Genomic DNA, 20,585 nt, shown 5'->3' with positions numbered 1-20,585 from the left:
ATTTCGCTTTTCTCAATTTCTTTTTTTCAGTAAAAACTTTTAAAGTTTGCTTATAGCTTTTACAGATTATTTTAAAAATTGTTGATCATTTACGTCGCACTAGAGCTGCACAATGGGCGACGGTCTGGGAAACATCCCTGAGGATGATCCGAAGACATGCCATCATAATTTTGATCCTCTGCAGAGGGGACGACCTGCACGCGGCACTTTACGGTAGAACAGTTTAACGAGGACCCATACCGCACACCCTCGGTCCCTACGCAGACTGTCCCGCAGTGGACTGATCGTTAAGACACGGTTCCCAGCAGATCACCGAAGTCAAGCATCACTGGCTGCGGTCAGTGTGCGGGTGGGTGACCACTTGGAATAGTCTGCGTAGGGACCAAGGGTGTGCGGTATTGGTCCTCGTTAAACTGCGTTATCGTAAAGTGTTCACCTTCACGTGCAGGTCGTCGGGCTACCGAAGCGGGGGTGCCATTCCCTCTGCTGAGGATCAAAATTCTGATGGCATGTCTTCGGATCATCCTCAGGGATATTTCCCAGACCGTCGCCAATAGCCCATTGTGCAGCTCTAGTGCGACGTAAATGAGCAACAACAACAACCTACGCAGACTGATCCAAGTGGTCACCCACCCACACACTGACCGTAGCCAGTGATGCTTGACTTCGGTGATCTGCTGGGAACCGTGTCTTAACGATCAGTCCACTGCGGGACATTTTAAAAATTGATATTTAGTAATCGTATCCTTGGTGCTTATGAGATGTTTATCTATGTATCATAACTACGGCAAGACCAAGTGTTGCCAATCTCTTGGCGACCTATCTAAGAAGATCGCCAAGGGGTTGAAGAAAAAAGGGAAACCCGATCATGACATCAGGACCGAGAGAGGTAGTAGTAGTTAATTTACGTTGCATTAGAGTTGCACAATGGGCTATTGGCGCCGGTCTGGGAAACATCCCTGAGGATGATCCGAAGACAAGCCATCACAATTTTGATCCTCTGCAGAGGGGATGGCACCCCTGCTTCGGTAGCCCAACGACCTGCACGCGAAGTCGAGCACTTTACGGCAGAACAGTTTATCGAGGACCAATACCGTACACCCTCGGGCCCTACGCAGACTGACCCAAGTGGTCACCCACCCGCAGCCAGTGATGCTTGACTTCGGTGATCAGCTGGGAACCGTGTCTTAACGATCAGTCCACTGCGGGACACGACGGGGAGAGGAAGGATGGGGAAAAGAAAAGGCGAGGAGGGGACCAAAAAAAAAAAAAAAACGGTGTTACCGGGAACGGGGAGAAAATTTAAGTAACAGGTACAGAAGATAGGGGAAAAAATCGCATGCAAAATGTAATCATAGTACAAGAGTGAAAAATCAGGGTTTTAAAGAAACAAAAATGGCGAAATAGAAAATCAAAGCACTTACATAAATAGACTCTTACTTACGGAAACCCTATTCAAGTATGATAATCCATTTTAAAAATTTTAAGTTTCAACTGTTAATTCGAAATGGAAAGTTTGGCAAACTTAATAATTCTATATTTACTTACTTACTTATCCTCTACGTGCCTTTGGGCACTTAAGGCCTCTAGCATATCCCTCCAACTACTCCTTTCTCTAGCCATATATCTTGCTTCCTCCCAGCCAGATATTCTACATTCTTTTAATTCGCCCAAAAACATGCGCTTGACGGTAAGTCTGGGTCTTTCACTTGTTCTTTTACCATCAGGGGCCCATGTAAGCGCAACAGATGTAATTTTATCCTTGAGCATTCTACGGATATGTCCGAGCCAGGTCTATCTTCGTTTTTTAATTTCATCTTCTATTGTTTTTATTTTAGCTTTCTTTAATAGATTTTGATTGATACTTTGTAAGGCCAGAAAATTTTAAAAATAAATCTTAAACATTTGTTTTGAAAGGTTTCTAATTTTTACATTTCGATCTTAGTCTGTTTCCAGGTTTCTGCGCCATATAATAGTACTGCTCTAACAATAGCTTTGTAATTCTATATTTACAGCATATTATATGTTATAAGGCAACACTCTTAATATATAAAACTATTTTAAATTAATAATTGAATTAAACTAGTTAAACTTCAATTTATGCATATGGATTTCAAAAAAAAAAATAATAATAATAATTATTATTAAAACTAAATACATAATGCTTTTTCTTCCAATATTTAAACATTATAATACTCTATACAATTTTGATCTCATTTAAACAAATTAATAGCAAAGTAAATGGTGTTTTTTTTAACGTAAATTTCAAGCAAAATCATGCTAATTTTAGATTTTAATTTACTTGTTTTAAAGAAACAATAATTCGTAAAAGTAAAGATACATTACGTCTAAATTATAAGCAATAAAAATTTTAAAATATCGGGTAAGGAACTTACTTCATTTACGAAACATTGAGTCGAAAGAGAAGGGAAAAAATCAGTAATTATTTAATTGCAAATCTTAAATTAACAAAAAATGAGGTTGAAATTAAAGAAAAAGATAATTATATTTATTACGAAATAAACATATTTAATAAATTATTTATTCAAATAAAAACTCTTTTAAAAAAAACATTTGCGCGCCTTTCAATCGAACCAATCATTGGCTAAAGCATCAAGTGATCTTTTTCTTAAAAATTCATGATCAGAGGAAAACTGGCTCCCTCCGCCAAAAACGTTATCTCCCTTCCTCGGCGAGTAAATGGAACTTGTCGCCAACTTGCCGTAGCTATTTTTTAAGAAATGAACCAACTCTAGTCATCACTCATTTTACTCTAGCCATTTGTAATTTCCCATTAATCATACATTATTCATATTCTGATATTACATAATAAAAACTACATTGTATAATTATAAAATTATATTTACTATTGAATGGAAATTTTAACTTAAAAAAAAAACTTTTTTTCTCCTTAAAACTCTATAACAAAATTGTTGAATTTTTATATTGTCATTTTTTGAAATAATTAACACAATGTAGAACATAACTTAAAAATATTCAAATTACTTACTTCAACAAACATTTTCTCCCAGTTCTTTTTTCACTGAAATTAAATGGAAAAATATCTACCCTACGAAACTTTATTTCTTTAATATCTGAAATTTTATTTAACAAAACACCTGCAATAAAACCCAAACGCAACTTTGAAATTTTTCCAGGGAGTAAAACCAGGAAAGCATCTAAAATTATGAAAATTGTCAATAGTTTTTTAAATAGAAAATTTATTTTCTATCATGACATTAGAAATTTTCAACAATTCGATAATTATTTAAAGGTGTTATGTTCTAAACCAACTATTTTAGCCAAAAAATTATTTAACATTTTAATTTCAATGCCAAAAAAATTAGTAAATATTATGTTTTATCTGAATTAAATTTGCACAAACATATAATTGCCTACGAGAATCAGATGAAAAAATATGAAATTTTTTACATTATCTTTTAAAAGCTGCCTTTATTATGAATGAACAAAATTTGACTACAATCAACTACTCTTTTGAGAACATTGTTATAACAAATAGATTTTTGTTTAAAACAATTCCATTGCTTGTATTTCGCTGATTATAGATTATAATGACATAAAGAGGTTTAAAAAAAAATATGCTCTGTTTAAAATGTTACATGCAAACATTTTAAACAGAGCTTTTAAAGTAAAGAAAATTTAAAAAATTAAGCAGAGGCTGGAGACAAGTTTCTGGTATTAATGTATTAGCTATATAAAAATACTAAATTATTCATTTAAAAAACCTGTTTTCACAAAGAATATACAGGATCTTACAGATGAAAATTTAAACAAGATTCTTCTCTACATTGATTCAAAATTTTTGTTTTTATAATAATGTAAATGTTCTTCCGCTAAATTTTAAATATTAAAAAACAAAGAAATTTGTACTATTATCATTATTTTACAATTAGATTATTTTAAACATGATAAAAATATATATACTTCTTACAAATTACAACCGAATAATTTAAAATTTAAGTTATAAATATAATACTAGTAGTATAACTCATAAGGTACAGTTAATGCATCACAATGTTAAAATAAAATTGCTTCCAATATCTTGAAAATTTAAAAGTAACAAAATTATAAATACATCTAACTGTTTTCATAACGCGTAAATATGTATTACTATAAAATTTTTTTTCCAACATTATATATTATTAAGTTTTATTTATGAGCATATTATGTCTGCCAAACCCCCATTTTCTAAAATTCTGAAGATTTATTATGAAGTTGCAGAATAAATTACCCATCGCAGTAGTTAAGAATCCCCCCTCCCCCCCAAAAAAGACAATCATACAACTTCAATATTTTATTTTAATACAAAACACAATATAAAAATAAACTTCACTTAATTATAAAAGTAATATATTCTTACCGTCGTTACTTAATATAAACATACCGATAAGCTTTTGGCAAAATACAAGTTAAGAACGCATATTTGTCATTAAATACAATAACTTTTATTTTTATTCCAAAAAGCAACAGTTGGACTATGTGCTATAATTTTATTTAATCATTTATCTTTCTTGCCATCAACGTGTCAAAATACACAAATGACGCTTTACTCAAAAAGGTTGAGCACACATTACCAACTAGGTACTCACAAAAATGAAAATAAGATCATAGCTGGAACAACAGCAAAGTTTTTCTAACCTAAAATTAACGCATAGTAATGTTATTTATTTTTCACTCTCTGAAAAATTAAGTTACTACAATCAATCATCAATCACTTTGATAATATTATACATAAAATCAAATAGCTAAAAACATTATAATTAGGGAAATTAATAAAATATAATTTATTTTTCATATCTGAAGAATCAAGTTAGTATAATCAAGTAATTAACAAATATGTTGATAGAATATGGGAAACAAACTTTTGAACTTTAATGTTACGGTTAATGTGCAGATTTCATAGGTAAAGAAAGACTAGATTTTGCCCTTTAACAGATTATTTTACTTAAACTGAAGGTTAGCTATGTAATTTGCATATTAATATGTCAATATACAAAATGATTTATTTTAAGCTTTAAAGGTAATGTAAATATTGAGCCAGAAATATCACGAATTACCGATTAAGAACTTCCTCAAATTTTAATGTAAATGTCCGAGATGCATGATGATGGGAATAAGCAATGCAAAAGCTGGAAAGAGAGAGAGAGAAAAAATCGATCATATATTTGATTTACCATAGATAACTAATTTTAACTACATAAATAAGAATTTATAAAAGCTTTTCATTGTTATCCCAGTCGTTGTGCATAAAAAATTAACAGTGGTGAACAGAATTAAAATCCAACAACAGCAATGTAACTTTTTTAAATGTAACAAGCAACAACTCATTGTGAATAAACTTTCATGAAGTAGTTTCCGAAACTAAATACATATATCAGCTGCAATCAAACGTTGATCGTTGAGCATGCACTTTCCTATTATGCTCAATACTTCTGATCATTGCGTAAAAATATTTGAGCACAATAAATGTTCTCCCAATATACGTATGCCTAGCTTCTGATAATAACACCTCTTTCCGTTTAATAACAATGCCTTGAATTTATTTCATCAAATCTTACTAATACTTAAAACACATCTTCATAATATTCTGCATCTTAGTGTCGATTCCTTTTGGGCTGATAATAAAAAATTATTTCACTTATTTATTTTTTAATCTTAAAGAGAATCATATTTTTGTATTTATATACCATAGTTCTGTTCTCAGATTTAAGAAGCACGGGGTTTTATTTTTTGATCAAATTGTTTGAAAAATAATTACTCAGCAAATGAAAAATCAGAAGAATGTTTCCTTGCCCATGCCGGGTAGACCTATAAAATTCGGTAACATATCAAAGAAAAACTATTATAACATATATTGAAATTAAACATCCAAACTGATTTAAAGTACAACATTTACTCAGCTACGATAGTTAAAATACTCAACCTTATATATTAAACTTTTCATAATGATGAGTAATTTTATGTGGCATAAAGTACAATACTAAATCATGCCATAATGCGAACTACCAGGATACTATACTGAGAAAATGATTAATAATACACGCAACAAAACTGAGATCAATCAGCCTGATGAATGGAAGCTGATCATATTTCATCATGATTTCATAATGCTGCATAATCAGCATGTGACATAAAATACAATATTAAATCACACATTAATGAACATACAACAAGAGTGCTATTTATTTCGTTAAAATATTTTATTACACAACAAAAATTAGGATTTCAGCATTAGGAACATGATTGCTAAAAATGTTAAACATCTTTATTTTTTCATAAAATACAAAAATAATTCTCTCCACATGAACATGATTGCAAAGAAAAATTTAAAGAATGGCTTAAGCAAATTTTTTGACAAATTTTCTAAAATTAATTTTTTTAACCATTATGCTATAATGCAAAGAAGGAGGATTTATTTAATATTGCTATAATGCAATTTTAAATAAATTGCATTTTCTTTTAACCATATACAAAAACGTACAATATTTTGTATGTTCATACAATATTTTGTAACTTATACATACATAAACAACTCAAAATGAGAAAAATATTTCATGAATATCCATGAACTAAAAACGATACATGAAAATTATTTGCATATTTCATTATTTAACATAATAAATTAGTAAAATATAGTTTTTAGAAAAAAACCTTAATAATAGTTTACTAATTTTGATATTTTAATAGTTTGAGTCATCTTTTGCGGTCTTTTTCAAATGTTTGATAAATTACGCAATCCAAGACATTCAAATGTGATTAACAAAATTTATAACAAGTAATTATTTAAAAAATTGCCATAATATACCTTACAGTAATATTTTGGTAACATAAATATAAGATTTATAAAATGCTGAAAGCTTAGAAAAAGTTTAGATTTAAATACAAGAAATTGATTTTATGAAGCAATTCATACTACCTTATCTGCTTCACACTTTCAATTCAACCAAATTTACTTCAAAATTAAGAAAACTTACTTTTCTCTAATTATAACATAAATATTTTGTAATTAAAAGAAATGAAAATATTTGTACAGCATGTGCCAAAAAAAAAATCATTAAATAAAAGATGTTACATGCAATTTTAGTTAAAAGCTGCAACTGAAGTTTCTTTTTAATTAAAAAATATTACCTACACTTCAGGATTCTAATGCTGAGAGAATCGAAAACAATTTATATTTTGTTTAAGCATAACTGGTTGTAAATAAAGTAATGTTATCCAGTAACCAAGGTTACAACTTCTACTAAAATGTGTTTATAAGAATGTATTTTAATCCACAACTTTTCAATAGTAGAGCTTATTTTACAGGCATTAGATATGCATAAAAACAGAAAAATAAATTGAAAACTGTATTCTAAGATATTTTGAAAGAAAAAAACTTTCCAGCTTCATTAAATTGTGTTTAGTCTAATGACACTTCTGTGAAATTTTTTACCCATAATGGAAGCAAGAAGAAAGTTTATCCTCAGAGGGTACTGGTCTGTGTTTAGTCAGTCTATTTTTACATATACTGCAAAAATAAATGCAGAATGCGATTAGAAAAATTCTTTTGACCTGTGTAACAAGAATTAGGTTTCTTAGCATGGTCTACAAAACTATGATTAGCTCTTGTTCAGAGACACTTATTACAGATGCTAAAAGAATATAGTTTCTCAAACAGTATGAACATGAGTGTAAATATTTAGATCATTTATAATAAAAAAAAAAATAAATACATCACATACTTCAAAGATATACTGTGTAACTAGTAGAGCAACACTGCATTTGGTTAACTGACAAAAACTCTTATTACATTAAGGCACAATAAAAAAGTTTCTCACCAGTGGAAACACAAACATCAAAATCAATTTTTTGATGAAAAAAACCTCTTACACATATATTATAAGAATGAGGTTTTTAACTAGCATGAATAAAACTATGAAAAGTTGGATGAAACCTGACCTAATTGGAATTTTTTTTTTTTATGTACACAAGAAAATGTGAAGATAAACAATGTGAAGAGTTAGATAATCCTTTCTTGAAAAAGTCTTTTTACATGAAAAAGATTTCTCTCCAGTATGAACACAAATGTGCTTATTTAGAAGAACTATTAGGGAAGAACTTTTATAACATATACTGCAAGAATAAAGTTTATTACCCAGTATGAACATGACTGTGTCTAGTCAGTTGACGTCTCCGTGAAAAACTCTTATTACATATACTACAAGAATAAGTCCTCTCACCACTGTGCTCAATAAGTTGACCTCTTTGTGTAAAACTCTTGTTACATACACTACAAGAATAAGGTTTCTCACCAGTAAATTGCCTGTGTTGAGTCAGTGTAATTCCATGTGAGAAGCTCTTTTTACATATAACACAAGAATAAGTTTCTCACCAGTACGAATATGACTATGTAGGGTCAAATTTCTCCTCATTAAAAATCTCTTATTACATATGATACAAAAATAAGGCTTCTCACCAGTATAAACTCGACTGTGCTCAGTCAGTTTACTTTTTTGTGAAAAACTGTTATTACATACACTACAAGAACAAGGTTTTTTTACCAGTATGAACACGACTATGTTTAGTCAAATTAGATCTAGTTGAAAATCTCTTATGACACATATTACAAGAATAAGGCTTCTCACCTGTATGAACACGACTATGTACAGTCAAACTAGAACTTTGTGAAAAACTCTTATTACATACACTACAAGAAAAAGGCTTTTCACCTGTATGACCATGATTGTGTATAGTCAGTAGACCAAGGTATGAAAAACTCTTATTACATATACTACAAGAATAAGGTTTCTCACCGGTATGAACACGACTATGTTCAGTCAAACGAGCTCTTTCTGAAAAACTCTTATTACATATACTACAAGAATAAGGTTTCTCACCAGTATGAACTCGAATGTGCTTATATAGAGTAGCGTTTTGAGAAAAACTCTTATTACAAGTGCTACAAGAATAAGGTTTCTCGTCAGTATGAACACGAATATGTGCTCTCAGTGTATTTTTTTGTGAGAAACTCTTATCACAAAAACTACAAGAAAAAGGCTTCTCACCTGTATGAACACGATTGTGTTTAGTCAGTTCATCTCTTCGTAAAAATCTCTTATTACATGTACTACAAGAATAAGGCTTCTCACGCGCATGAACACAACTATGTTCAGTCAGACTACGTTTCTGTGAGAAACTCTTATTACATGTACTACAAGAATAAGGCTTCTCACCTGTATGAACACGACCATGTCCAGTCAGTGCACCTTTTTGTGAGAAACACTTACCACAAGAACTACAAGAAAAAGGCTTCTCACCTGTATGAACACGATGGTGTAAAGTCAGTATACCTCTTCGTGAGAAACTCTTATTACAAATACCACAAGAATAAAGTTTCTCACCTGTATGAACACGATAGTGTAAAGTCAATACACCTCTTCGTGAAAAACTCTTATTACAAATACTACAAGAATAAAGTTTCTCGCCAGTTTGAACACAAATGTGTGCAGTCAGTGCACTTTTGTGTATGAAACTCTTATTACAAGAACTACAAGAATAAGGCTTCTCACCAGTATGAACACGACTATGGTAAGTCAAACTAGACCTACTTGAATATCTCTTATTACATATACTACAAGAATAAGGTTTCTTGCCAGTATGAACACGAATGTGTTCAGTCAGTGCTTTTTTTACTGAGAAACTCGTATTACATGTACTACAAGAATAAGGCTTCTCACCTGTATGAAGACGACTATGTTCAGTCAGATTACGTTTCTGTGTGAAACTCTTATTACATGTACTACAAGAATAAGGCTTCTCACCTGTATGAACACGAATATGTTGAGTCAGTGCACTTTTTTGAGAGAAACTCTTATCACAAGAACTACAAGAATAAGGTTTCTCACCGGTATGAACACGGCTATGTTGATTCAAATTACCTCTAGTTGCAAATCTCTTATTGCATATACTACAAGAATAAGGTTTCTCACCGGTATGAACACGACTATGTTTAGTCAAACTACCTCTACTTGAATATTTCTTATTGCATGTGCTACAAGAATAAGGTTCCTCTTCAGTATGAACACGAATGTGCTCAGTCAGTTTACTTTTTTGTGAGAATCTCTCATTACATGTACTACAGGAATAAGGCTTTTCACCTGTATGAACACGATTGTGTTCAGTCAGTAGACTTCTTCGTGAAAAACTCTTATTACATACACTACAAGAATAAGGCTTTTCACCAGTATGAACACTGCTATGTTTAGTCAAATTAGATTTACCTGAAAATATCCTATTACATATACTACAAGAATAAGGCATCTCACCCATTTGAACGAGATTGTTTTTATTTACTCAGAAGATCTCTTATTACATATACTACAAGAAAAGGATTTCACACCATTATGAATTTCGCAGTGTTTAGTCAGACTTCTTTTTGAAAAAAATCTAGTTACATATATCATAAGAATAAGGTTATTTTACAGGATGAAAAACACTTTTGCAGTATATGTTTACTTTTCTGAGAAAAACTTTACTTGCTCAGACTGCACAAATAAGATTTAACAATGTAATTAATTTGAAGAAAAATTCTAACTACATGAAATGCAAGAAATAAGATATATGCTTATATGACCCGTATTAACTGTGGATCTTTCCTTGATGACTTCAAAAATTAAATCACTACACGACCCGAATACTATGCAAAATCTTGTTGTAAAGCACTTTTGCATGGGTTACTAGAGCAAGAATCATAAGGGTAGTTGAGTTAGATCTCTAGAATAACAATCATAAATATGCAGCAAGAAATGAAGACATAAATCCACTTTGCATTGGTATTAAAACAGAAATGCATAAATAGAAGAAAAATTATAGATTTTCTATTCAAACTCAAAATTTTTCTTTTTTTATTTGACACAAATAGCTATAATTAGATAATGGATAAATAATTATTTACTAACTAAAATGAAGGCAATATTTCAAAATAATTTTCACTACTAAAGTTAATAATTTAATAGCACAAAGGTGCCTTCAATAGCACTTATTACAAAAATTATTTCTATATTATGAGCACAAAACATTTGAATGAAATTACATCTCATTGCAATCTTCTTATTTAGAACAATTAGTAACTACACTTGGAAACTTTTATTCAAAGTGCAAACATTAAATTTCTATCAAAATATTTTTCTCTTAGAACATCATTGTAACTATGTGTCACACTTTGCCCAGATACCTTTAACCATTGTCACAACAAAGAAAGTTATTGCCAAAACAGAAAGATATTGCCTTCAATAATAATATCTCCTTCTGCATGAATAGATTATTTATTACATGAATCGAACAGAAAACACAATTTTTTTTTAAATATTTGGGCAGCTTGAATTTTATTTACTGTCAGCACGAAGAAAATGTTATTTTATCATTCCTGCACGGAAATAACCCTTTTAAAGCACTTTTTATAGATTTCCCATTACTATGAATGCAATTCACTCTATATTAATGAGAGTTTTGGATACGCAGTCTTATAAATTTGAGAATAAGACTTTTATTAGATCTCATCCCCTAGTACGAATATACTTCTAATTCAACATATAGCACATTAGCACATTAAGTGAAGTACAACAGCGAATATCAGATAAAATTTGTCAACGTTTCCGGTTGCCTATTTTTCCTACCTGTAGTGATGCACGAGGCGTTTTTTTTCTCGTTTAAGTTCGTCTTTTGAATAAAATAATTTCTAAGCTTGCTTATAGCTTTTATAGAATATTTTTAAAATTAATATTTAGTAACCGTAATTGCAGTTGTCCCTTGGCGCTTATTTTTGTTTGGATCGATATATTGTTTGTAAACAGAAAAAATTATGAAACTGTATAGCTCATCTTTTAATCTAAATTTACCGCAAAAAACCTCTTTGGCATTTCATAAAATATGTAATAAGTTCATGTGATAAAGTTTTTTCGTGATTTTCGAAACTTAACAGTTTTGGTAAAGCTAATTTTTTCCTCAATGGCTTATAAACGATCAGAAGCTTCTAAGTATTCAGAAAACTGCAAACTTTTAGTGAAAGCTGTCACGAAATTTGATGTACGTTGTTATCTGTTATCTAATTTTCTTTTATTCTGGAAAGGTTTTTCTTTGACTTAAGAGAAAAATATTTCACAGCGATATTTTTTTAGGCTGTGGTATAATTTATCAAAAATCATATTTTGCTGTAATGGTGCGGAATTGGACACCCAATGTTCAATTTCAATACATCAATAATATTGTCATACTTCAGTTCCTTACAATTCGTATCAACGAATCGAACTGTAAGAAGAAAGGACCATCAAGGATTTCTAATTTTAATTACCAATGCATGCTTTCTTCTTCGTGAAAATTTACAATCAAGTGTCCAATCTATTTTGGCTATTTTTTATATTCTTTATAGAAAACAGAGAAGAAAACTTAAAAGTGAGATTTTCTTTTAATATAAGAAATCGATATAAACGAAAAATTGATGTTTTTAAACAAGTAAAATCACACTCAATGTAATCACAAAATCACACTCAATCACAGTACAGCACTCAATTTTTTTTTATAACTGTCATTGGAAAAGCCGATGCAATTTTGGGTTTACGGCTACTAATGTTTATCTCCGTAGCCTTGTAATTTTGAACCAATTCAGAAGACAAGGAAACTCTTGGATTGGTACGATTTGTTATGGGAACATGGAGGACTTTTGTGACTCAACAAATTTAGCGTGCATCAGTCACTTTACTGTATGCGAGGATCGAACCCACAACCTCTTGGACAAGGGCCCACTGCTCTACCAACCAGGCTATCCCGGCCCATCACTCAGTTTAAGAAGAATCCTATTCTGTATTCTAGCCAAATCCTTTTTTGAAAGAATATATTTCTGTATCGTGGTCTGTCGCTCCAACTACAATCACCAAAGTGCCAAATAGATTTTAAACTTGCAATTAAAAGAGAAAAAAATCACGTAGATGTTTGCCCTAGGGTGGCTACGAATTATAGCTTTCGAGTTGGTTCATTTCTGGAATGTTTTTTCTTTTTCTTAAGTTTCTGACGGGCTGCTGCCAAGACTTTGCGATTATTCTGCTCAGATCAAGATACAGAAATCTCCCCTTTTATTACATCATAAATGTTTTTACTGCTTACGACTTCTTAGCGACTTTCTCTGTGGTTTGGCGTAGATGTGGTTCATAATGTGGTGGTTTGACAGTTAACGTTTTTATCTAGAATAATGACTTAGTGTTAAAGGGTAGATTAAAGACTTTAAATCAAGGTTTTTAATCTTAGAAAGCAATGTACGTTGTGTGGTAAATATTTAGATTAAAAAAGTTTTAGTATCAGCCTTGATCTTTTATTTATAATGCAAATTATTAAGAAAGTTTTGCATATCTTGGTATGTTTTATTTTTCTAATAGTTGAATAACCATTTTTCACAGGGCTCGAAAAAACTCAGAAATTTTACCCGTCCCCGAGGACGGCTTGTCCAACAATGTACCCGTCCTCCTTTGAAACTAACCCGTCGCTTCTAAATAAATAAAAATATAATTTTCTCTTATTCATTACAAACATTTATATAAATTGCACAATGAATTAGTAGTTACTAGGATTACATTATACAGTAATACGCATTACATTAGTATATACTAGGTTACTAATAGCAACCTAGTATTTCTTTTATAAAATAATTTATTTCTTTTATGAAATAATATAAATGACAAAGGTCAAGTTATCTGGAATGTCAATTTATCCGAGGGTACTGCGTTTATTAAAAGAAGCAAATATGACGTTTGCCAGTTCCACAATCAAGCCAATGATTTACTGAGGTTTCTTCACAGAAATCTGAAAGAGGTTTTCCATTTAGGTAGATGTTCATAATTGCGTTTATAACGCTACTTGTTTAACCCACTGGCGGATAAGCAAATGGGTAAATTTGGGAGAATGTTTCTCCCCTATACACTATTCAACTATCTATTAACATGGAAAAACCGGTTTTGCTATGCAGAGAAGACTGCAGGTTAAAATGCGACTTTTTACGTGCAGAACCGTCAGTGGGTTAAGGTACGTAATGTGTTTTTATGTAAGTTCATTGCTGAAAAACCCCTTTCAACCACTGCAGTACTCCCAGACAGAGAAAACAGCAATTCTTCCATACGCAGTATGTTGCTGTATATCTAGATTAGAGGGTCATTTTAGAAGTGAGGAGCTAGACTTTTGTAGGATAACAAAAATTGAGAATGTATCACGAACGTTAGCGGGAAAATGGCCGTCCGCGCGGACGTCGGATTCGAGAAATTCGTTGTCCGCGGGGAATTTTTGACCGCCGAGGACGGGCGGTTTTTCGAGCCCTGATTTTTCATATGGGTTATAAAGAGAGGGCTAACTTCCAACTAGAGAACAAGAACATTGCCGAAGGAAGTATTTTTCCATTCATCGAGCATTAGCAATAGAAAAAAGATTTCTGTATAAGTATATGTGCTAAAATAATGGTGACTTATAGGCAGTGGCCCACCAGAAATTAAAAAATGCATCACAGAAGTGGACTTACTTGAAATTTATAATTCATTGTTACCTTTTGACTAACCACAAAAAAATATTTTTATATTTTAGCAACTTAAAACGCTTTTTGGTGTTTTGTAGAAGGTAGTAGGCCCAAGCCGATACTGATACAGAAATATCCCTGCAATAGATTGCTAGATATCAATAAACTGGACATAGAAAACATTTAAATACTCATTGTAACAATTACAAATAAATTATCTAAGAATTACACTTTTAAAGAAACACAAGAAAATAGCAAATGGAATAAATTAGTTTTTAAGTCGTTTTTAATTCTTCTTTCTGTTTATATCTGTTCATTCATCCTTTCCATCCGTTCTTATTCTGTTTATATCTGTTCATTTAAACAGTAAAATGAACAGAAAAAATTAAAGAGACTAACTTTTGAAAAAAGTAACTCTCATTGTTTGCATCTGATTTACTTTAAATTTTTGCTAAATTGAACTGCAGATCATTTCAGTTGAAGGTTTTGAGAGAAAGAAAGAGGGAAGCAAAACTTAAATGGATAATGAGTGGGATTTTCAATGCATTTCTATTTTTAAACGAAGGTAAACTAAGATTGATGGTTTGTTCAGATGAGAAGTTGAAAGTTTCCCACAAATACACTGTGTCTTATTCTTCTTATTTTTATGTGTTTTGAATTATGTGTAAATTTTCAATGAAAAAGTGCACTTCGTGTATTTCCAAAGATAAGCTCATCTATGTATAAGATACATGCATTCTCTATAGATCTCATACTAAGATGGGCATATGTTTGGAAATATGCTGTATATAATGTCCAATTTGTTTCCTTATAATCCTTAATTGGAAATATGTTTTATAATATTTTTATAGTTCATTTTAGAACATTTGTTTTCATTTGATTGTCTCTTTTTTATAGAAGACTGATGAGAATTTTACCACCTGCTATGATCATCTTTTGTCTACCCTGTTGTATCATACTTATAAGGAAGCAAACAGTCATGAAGCTATGCATATCATATCAAAGTAACATGCAATTTTAGTCTTAAATATCTGTGTAGATATTAAATAAGCATACTAAATCTTATTTTTTATAAAATTTTATTTTATAATTATTATTATTTTTTTATGGTTGTGGACCTAACAGCTCAAGGGTATGTGTGAGTACATGTATATATACAGTGCATATAGTCTTGTTTTTTTAATACAACCTCACATTCTTGCATCCTTTCTTTTAGAACACGGTATTAGATGCAAAAGAAAATTTGTCATTGGTCTGCAAGACAAGTAACTAAAAAAATATAACTAACCTATACAAATTTTTCATCAGTCGATTTACAATTATAAAGAAATCAGACATGTATCTATTAGACTTCTTTTAAAAGAAGCACATTTATGAAAAAATTGCAATAGATTGCATAATTGAAGAATGTGAATTGTTCTCAATCATGATGAAATATGCTGTTTTGTGATCATAACACATTGCATAATTGAAGAATGTGAATTGTTCTCAATCATGATGAAATATGCTGTTTTGTGATCATAACACATACCTAGACAAGACACCAAAGCATCGTTTGCTAATTCATTTTTCTATTCACATTGAATCAATGGATGACAAAATTCTCAAGAAAATAATTTTAACTTCAATTTCTTGATGTTACTGCTCAATAAATTGGTGAGGTGTATTTTAAAAGTAACTAAGTAAAAAAAAAAAAAATATTAACTGAATTTACTTTTGCCGGTAAAATGAAAAAGTATCAAAGAGTCTTAAAACCACTTTAGATAACCACTTGAGCCCTGATAAATAATTTTTTAATTTCCCTAGGCTGCAGTGCAATCCATTTTAAATATTTGCTATTAAAATGTAATACCTTCCATTTTGCATTAAATGTCCATATTGCCCTTATTTCTTATGCATTTTTTAATTCTTTTTTATTGGTCTAATGATTTTTTTTTTATTAAAGAAATTTTTCAACAATAAATTTTTTTTCTTTCACTAGGTTCCATGAAAAATTTCTCATTCAGTCAGAACTTGAAAAGGCAAATAGATTTAAAAAAGTTTCAGATAACTTAATCAATTTCTTCAATAATGAGGGCAAATATCAGGTATAAATTGCAACTTTTGAATATTCATAATTTACTTTAGATTGTATTGTGATATTTAAGCACATGAAATTATACACAAAATATTTAAACACAATCTTACCAAATTGTATGTTTTTCTTTTTTTCTGTATTATTTTATGTGTGTCCTAGAGTTGTAACAATTCTAAATTTCTTGTTCTCAAGACCAGATTTTAGGATCCTTCATCTTTAAAAATTTCAGTTTTTTTATACATATAACAAACATTTAAACTATTTTCTTAGAAAAAAAGATTATGTTTTACTAAAATATTGGGCACCCACTGTTATATTTTTGGCATTATGACAACGAGACATGCAGGATTTCCCTATGTATGTTATAAATTTTACATTTGAAAGAAAGTTAATTTGTATTATTATTAGATGAGGTGTAATATACTTAAAATGTATAGTTATTAATGCGCTCCCAACGTTTTAAACTTTGGTCCAAAATGTAAAAATAAGTAACTATTTCTTTAGTTTTCTTTTGAAAAAAAAAGATTTTTTTATTGGCTTGCAAGCAAATTAGACTAAGTCAATAGTTGTAGTTCTGAGGTATTTGCAGATTTTTTTTTTTATTGTTATGGAAAGAAAAACAAATTTTTTTTTTTGAAAAAAAAAAGATTTTTTTATTGGCTTGCAAGCAAATTAGACTAAGTCAATAGTTGTAGTTCTGAGGTATTTGCAGATTTTTTTTTTTATTGTTATGGAAAGAAAAACAAATTTTTTTTTTTTTTAAGTGCAGATTTCTATGACATTATGAATTTTTTGAAATTTACCTTTTGTTTTAAATTTTTGCTTTGAAATTCTATGAAGGAGAAAGTGTTTGTTTAAATAATTTCACTAGTAAGCCTACGATTTTACTTTTTTATTTATTAATAAATCATTAATAATTAAAATGTTAAATGAAAACATGAGTTATAAACTACAAAGCTTCACATTTAGGTTTATTATTATTATTATTTTTTAACAATTAAAGGCTAAAATGCTAATGAAATTTTTTTACTTTTACTACCTATATTTTAAGAAAAGTTTACCTCACAATTTCATCCATACACTTTTATGTACAACATAACTCTCCTAATCTGAATGTTCCAGATTATCTGAATCCATTATTTATTTATTTAGAATTTTTTTTAGAACTCGGATGAAAAAAAGCGAAATATATTTCATAAGGTAACTATAATAAATAACTAACAATAAATAAATAAAAAATTCCTTAAATCCATGATTTGATCATAATTTAAATGTGTTTAATTGCTTTGAGAGTAACAAATATTAGTTGTGAAAATATTCAAAAGTATTGGTTAATAACTCATGGTAGTTAGCTATTTTTGTTAAATGTCATAAATTTGAACTAAAATATGATCTATGAATTATAAAATTAATTATGTTGAGAAGTGGGATTCATAAATTTTATGAATTTTAATTTTATGAATATGATATCTTAGTCTGATGTTTGTCTAGAAATTAATTTCATGCTAATAAGACTTATAATATAGTTGTTAGTATTTTCATTTTTATAAAAACAAAAATTGTAATAGTGTTCTGCATTTCATATTTCCTACTTCCTTTGTCTGCCTATTTTACACTTCCTTCCTTTCAATCTTCTTCCACAATGTGTCACTGATTGTATAGCAATGATTTCTAAAGGAAGTTTTAAATAAACACATTTAAATTACGTATCAAGTTCAATCTATATAATTTCTTTTCAATTCTTTGTATTGAAATTAAAGGATATTATTTCATCACCTCTTTCATCTGCAGGTTTTATCAATATGTATTTTTTTCTTTGTTATTAGTTACACCTATCTTATTTTGTTTTGCTGCAACTCTAAATTGAGAGCTAATATTAAATAAAAATAAAATAATTATAAAAATAAACAAATAATGAAATAAACAAATTAAGCTGTGTCAGTTTTAACTCAATAAATATGATTTATAATAAATTAATCTATAGTTTCAGAATTCCCATGTTTCAATTTTTAATTTTTGAAACAAATAAAGAAAATGTAAAAAAGTATTTAAGTAAAGTACACATGTATTTTAACAAGTAGATTAGAAGAAAGTTAATTTTCAATTATTCCTTCCAAAAACTGAAAAAGGTTTCCTTATGTTTTTAGTCTCATTCATTTAATTTCAGATTTAAATTTTAGATATTGGATTAATACCACCAAAAATATATTTTGAATGCACTTAAGATCTTTTGTTAGTAGGAACGACATTTCCCTTCGATTTATTGGTCAGTAGGAAAAAACAGAAATAGAAAATGCAGTTACATCTGCAGTGTGAACAACAAAAGGCGAGAATCTAATTTTGCGTTTAAAATCTGCAATGTGTATTAAAACTGAATTAAACAACTAGGATATTTTGGAATTAATCCCAAATTGTATATTTATTTATAATGCTTGCAAAATCTCCGAGATTGCAGATAAAATTAAATTAAACTATTATTTGTTTAATCTTTAAATATAACCAGGAAATAAACTTATATAGCTTTTCAGCTGGATATCTTAACTTGTTATTATTTTTTTTTTTTTATAATCGTGAAGTACAACCTGTAACTAAGCTCAACAATCCTTTCAAGTAACTAGCAGAGCTACTATTGTTATTGTTTGGCAAAGAAAATCTTCATCCTATATTCTCTTTACTTGTGATGTACAGGCATTGCTATGACAGTGAATCTGAATACAACTTTTCCTTATTTAATAACCATAGTTCTCTCTAGGAATAAAAAGGAGCAGGGTGCTTTCTCACAGAAAAGGAAACTTTGAGTTTTAAAAAAGCACTCTTTTAACACTAAAAATATCAAACTGTGTAATATCTGAATCTAATCCTCAACAATTTTTTAAGTTACTATCTTATACTATTTTATGTGTACATCGAAAAGTAATTTGACTCATTATCTAAATAAGAGAAAAAATTGTAATTTATTAATAATTAAGGGCATGCTAAGAGATAATCTCTGTGCATAATTTTTTTTAAAAAATAAGTTAACTAAAAAAATTATTTTTTGATGAACAGCTTTAAAGTATGTATATATATATATATATATATATATATATATATATTTATAATTTATGCTAAAAATTATTAGAAAATAAACATTTAGCGGTGTATTTTTTTTAAAGTTATATATTTAAAAAATAATATTAAATTTTAAAATCACTTAAAAATTTAACAGTTAAGAATAATCCTAACAAAGTAAATATTCATAATAGTAATCAGAATAAACCTATCAGAATAAAACCTTAAATACAAAAATTATCTGTGCTCAGATAATTTATGTGTGCTATTATTATTTTAACGGTTAATTAATTTTTCTTAAAAATGGAACATGAATAAAGAGGCAGTGTTTTTAAGATATGACAGCTTATTTTTACAAAAAAGACAAAGAGGGCAGTTTTATAAAACACTTAGGGAGAACACTGAATGATTATAACTTCTCAAACACATGGAAATACATAACTGCAAAATGCTAAAAGTTATAGTTTGAACCTTTAAAAAAAGTTATTCCACTCAGTCAAGATTGAATTCATAACCCCAAGTTTTTCCCCCGTGGTGTTCACTATGTCCTAACCGACTGAACCACCAAATAACAGTGTTTTTCACATTATAACAAGAGACATTACAAAAATATCAGTGAAACATTGAAGCAGGATCAAGAGATACTTTACCACATTGTACATGAAGTGCCATCTGTGTGTTATTAGGAAAATTAGTTATAAATACTGGGGTTAGAGTTCATAATTTAGAGATATTTAAATTTCCTTTTAAAAAAAATTATTCTCTAACTTTATTTCTTCTGGTGACCAGTGAACTTTCTAACTTTCCCAGTTTTGTCCTGATCTTCTTTCCATTACTAAGAGAAAATTGTTTTTATTTTAAATATTGAATTGCAAATATGGTTAGTTGTCAATTTCAAAGCTGGTA

General features: G+C 29.5%; 2 protein-coding genes across 3 annotated transcripts in view; one reads left to right on the top strand and one right to left on the bottom strand.

Moving 5' to 3' along the window:
• Nucleotides 1–6,180: 6,180 nt before the first annotated feature.
• On the bottom strand, nt 6,181–11,641 carry LOC107436270 (uncharacterized). The gene has a single exon (XM_016047911.4). The coding sequence runs from the start codon at nt 10,327–10,329 to the stop codon at nt 8,539–8,541; it is 1,791 nt and encodes a 596-aa protein (XP_015903397.2). The 5' UTR covers nt 10,330–11,641; the 3' UTR covers nt 6,181–8,538.
• Nucleotides 11,642–11,673: 32 nt separating this feature from the next.
• The window catches only part of LOC107436269 (gamma-tubulin complex component 5), a 45,260-nt gene continuing 36,348 nt past the window's right edge, over nt 11,674–20,585 (top strand). The window contains exons 1-3 of one of the 2 annotated variants that reach the window (XM_043053703.3): nt 11,674–12,084; nt 15,449–15,555; nt 16,533–16,638. In XM_043053703.3, the coding sequence (XP_042909637.2) occupies nt 12,007–12,084; nt 15,449–15,555; nt 16,533–16,638 (291 nt within the window). In that variant the 5' untranslated portion in view covers nt 11,674–12,006. Of the gene's footprint in view, nt 12,085–12,313; nt 12,451–15,448; nt 15,556–16,532; nt 16,639–20,585 lie in introns of those variants that run through there. The other variant, XM_071177549.2, reaches the window with a different exon arrangement.

This window comes from Parasteatoda tepidariorum, chromosome 3 (genome assembly GCF_982258835.1).
Source record: "Parasteatoda tepidariorum strain Cologne lab strain chromosome 3, Ptep-v5.0, whole genome shotgun sequence".
Classification (NCBI taxonomy): Eukaryota; Metazoa; Arthropoda; class Arachnida; order Araneae; family Theridiidae; genus Parasteatoda; species Parasteatoda tepidariorum.
This window is presented reverse-complemented; position numbering and strand designations above follow the sequence as displayed.

Coding starts and splice junctions, on each gene's coding strand:
- LOC107436270 (XM_016047911.4), bottom strand. CDS start 10,329: ATGGGTGAGATGCCTTATTCTTGTAGTATATGTAATAGGATATTTTCA.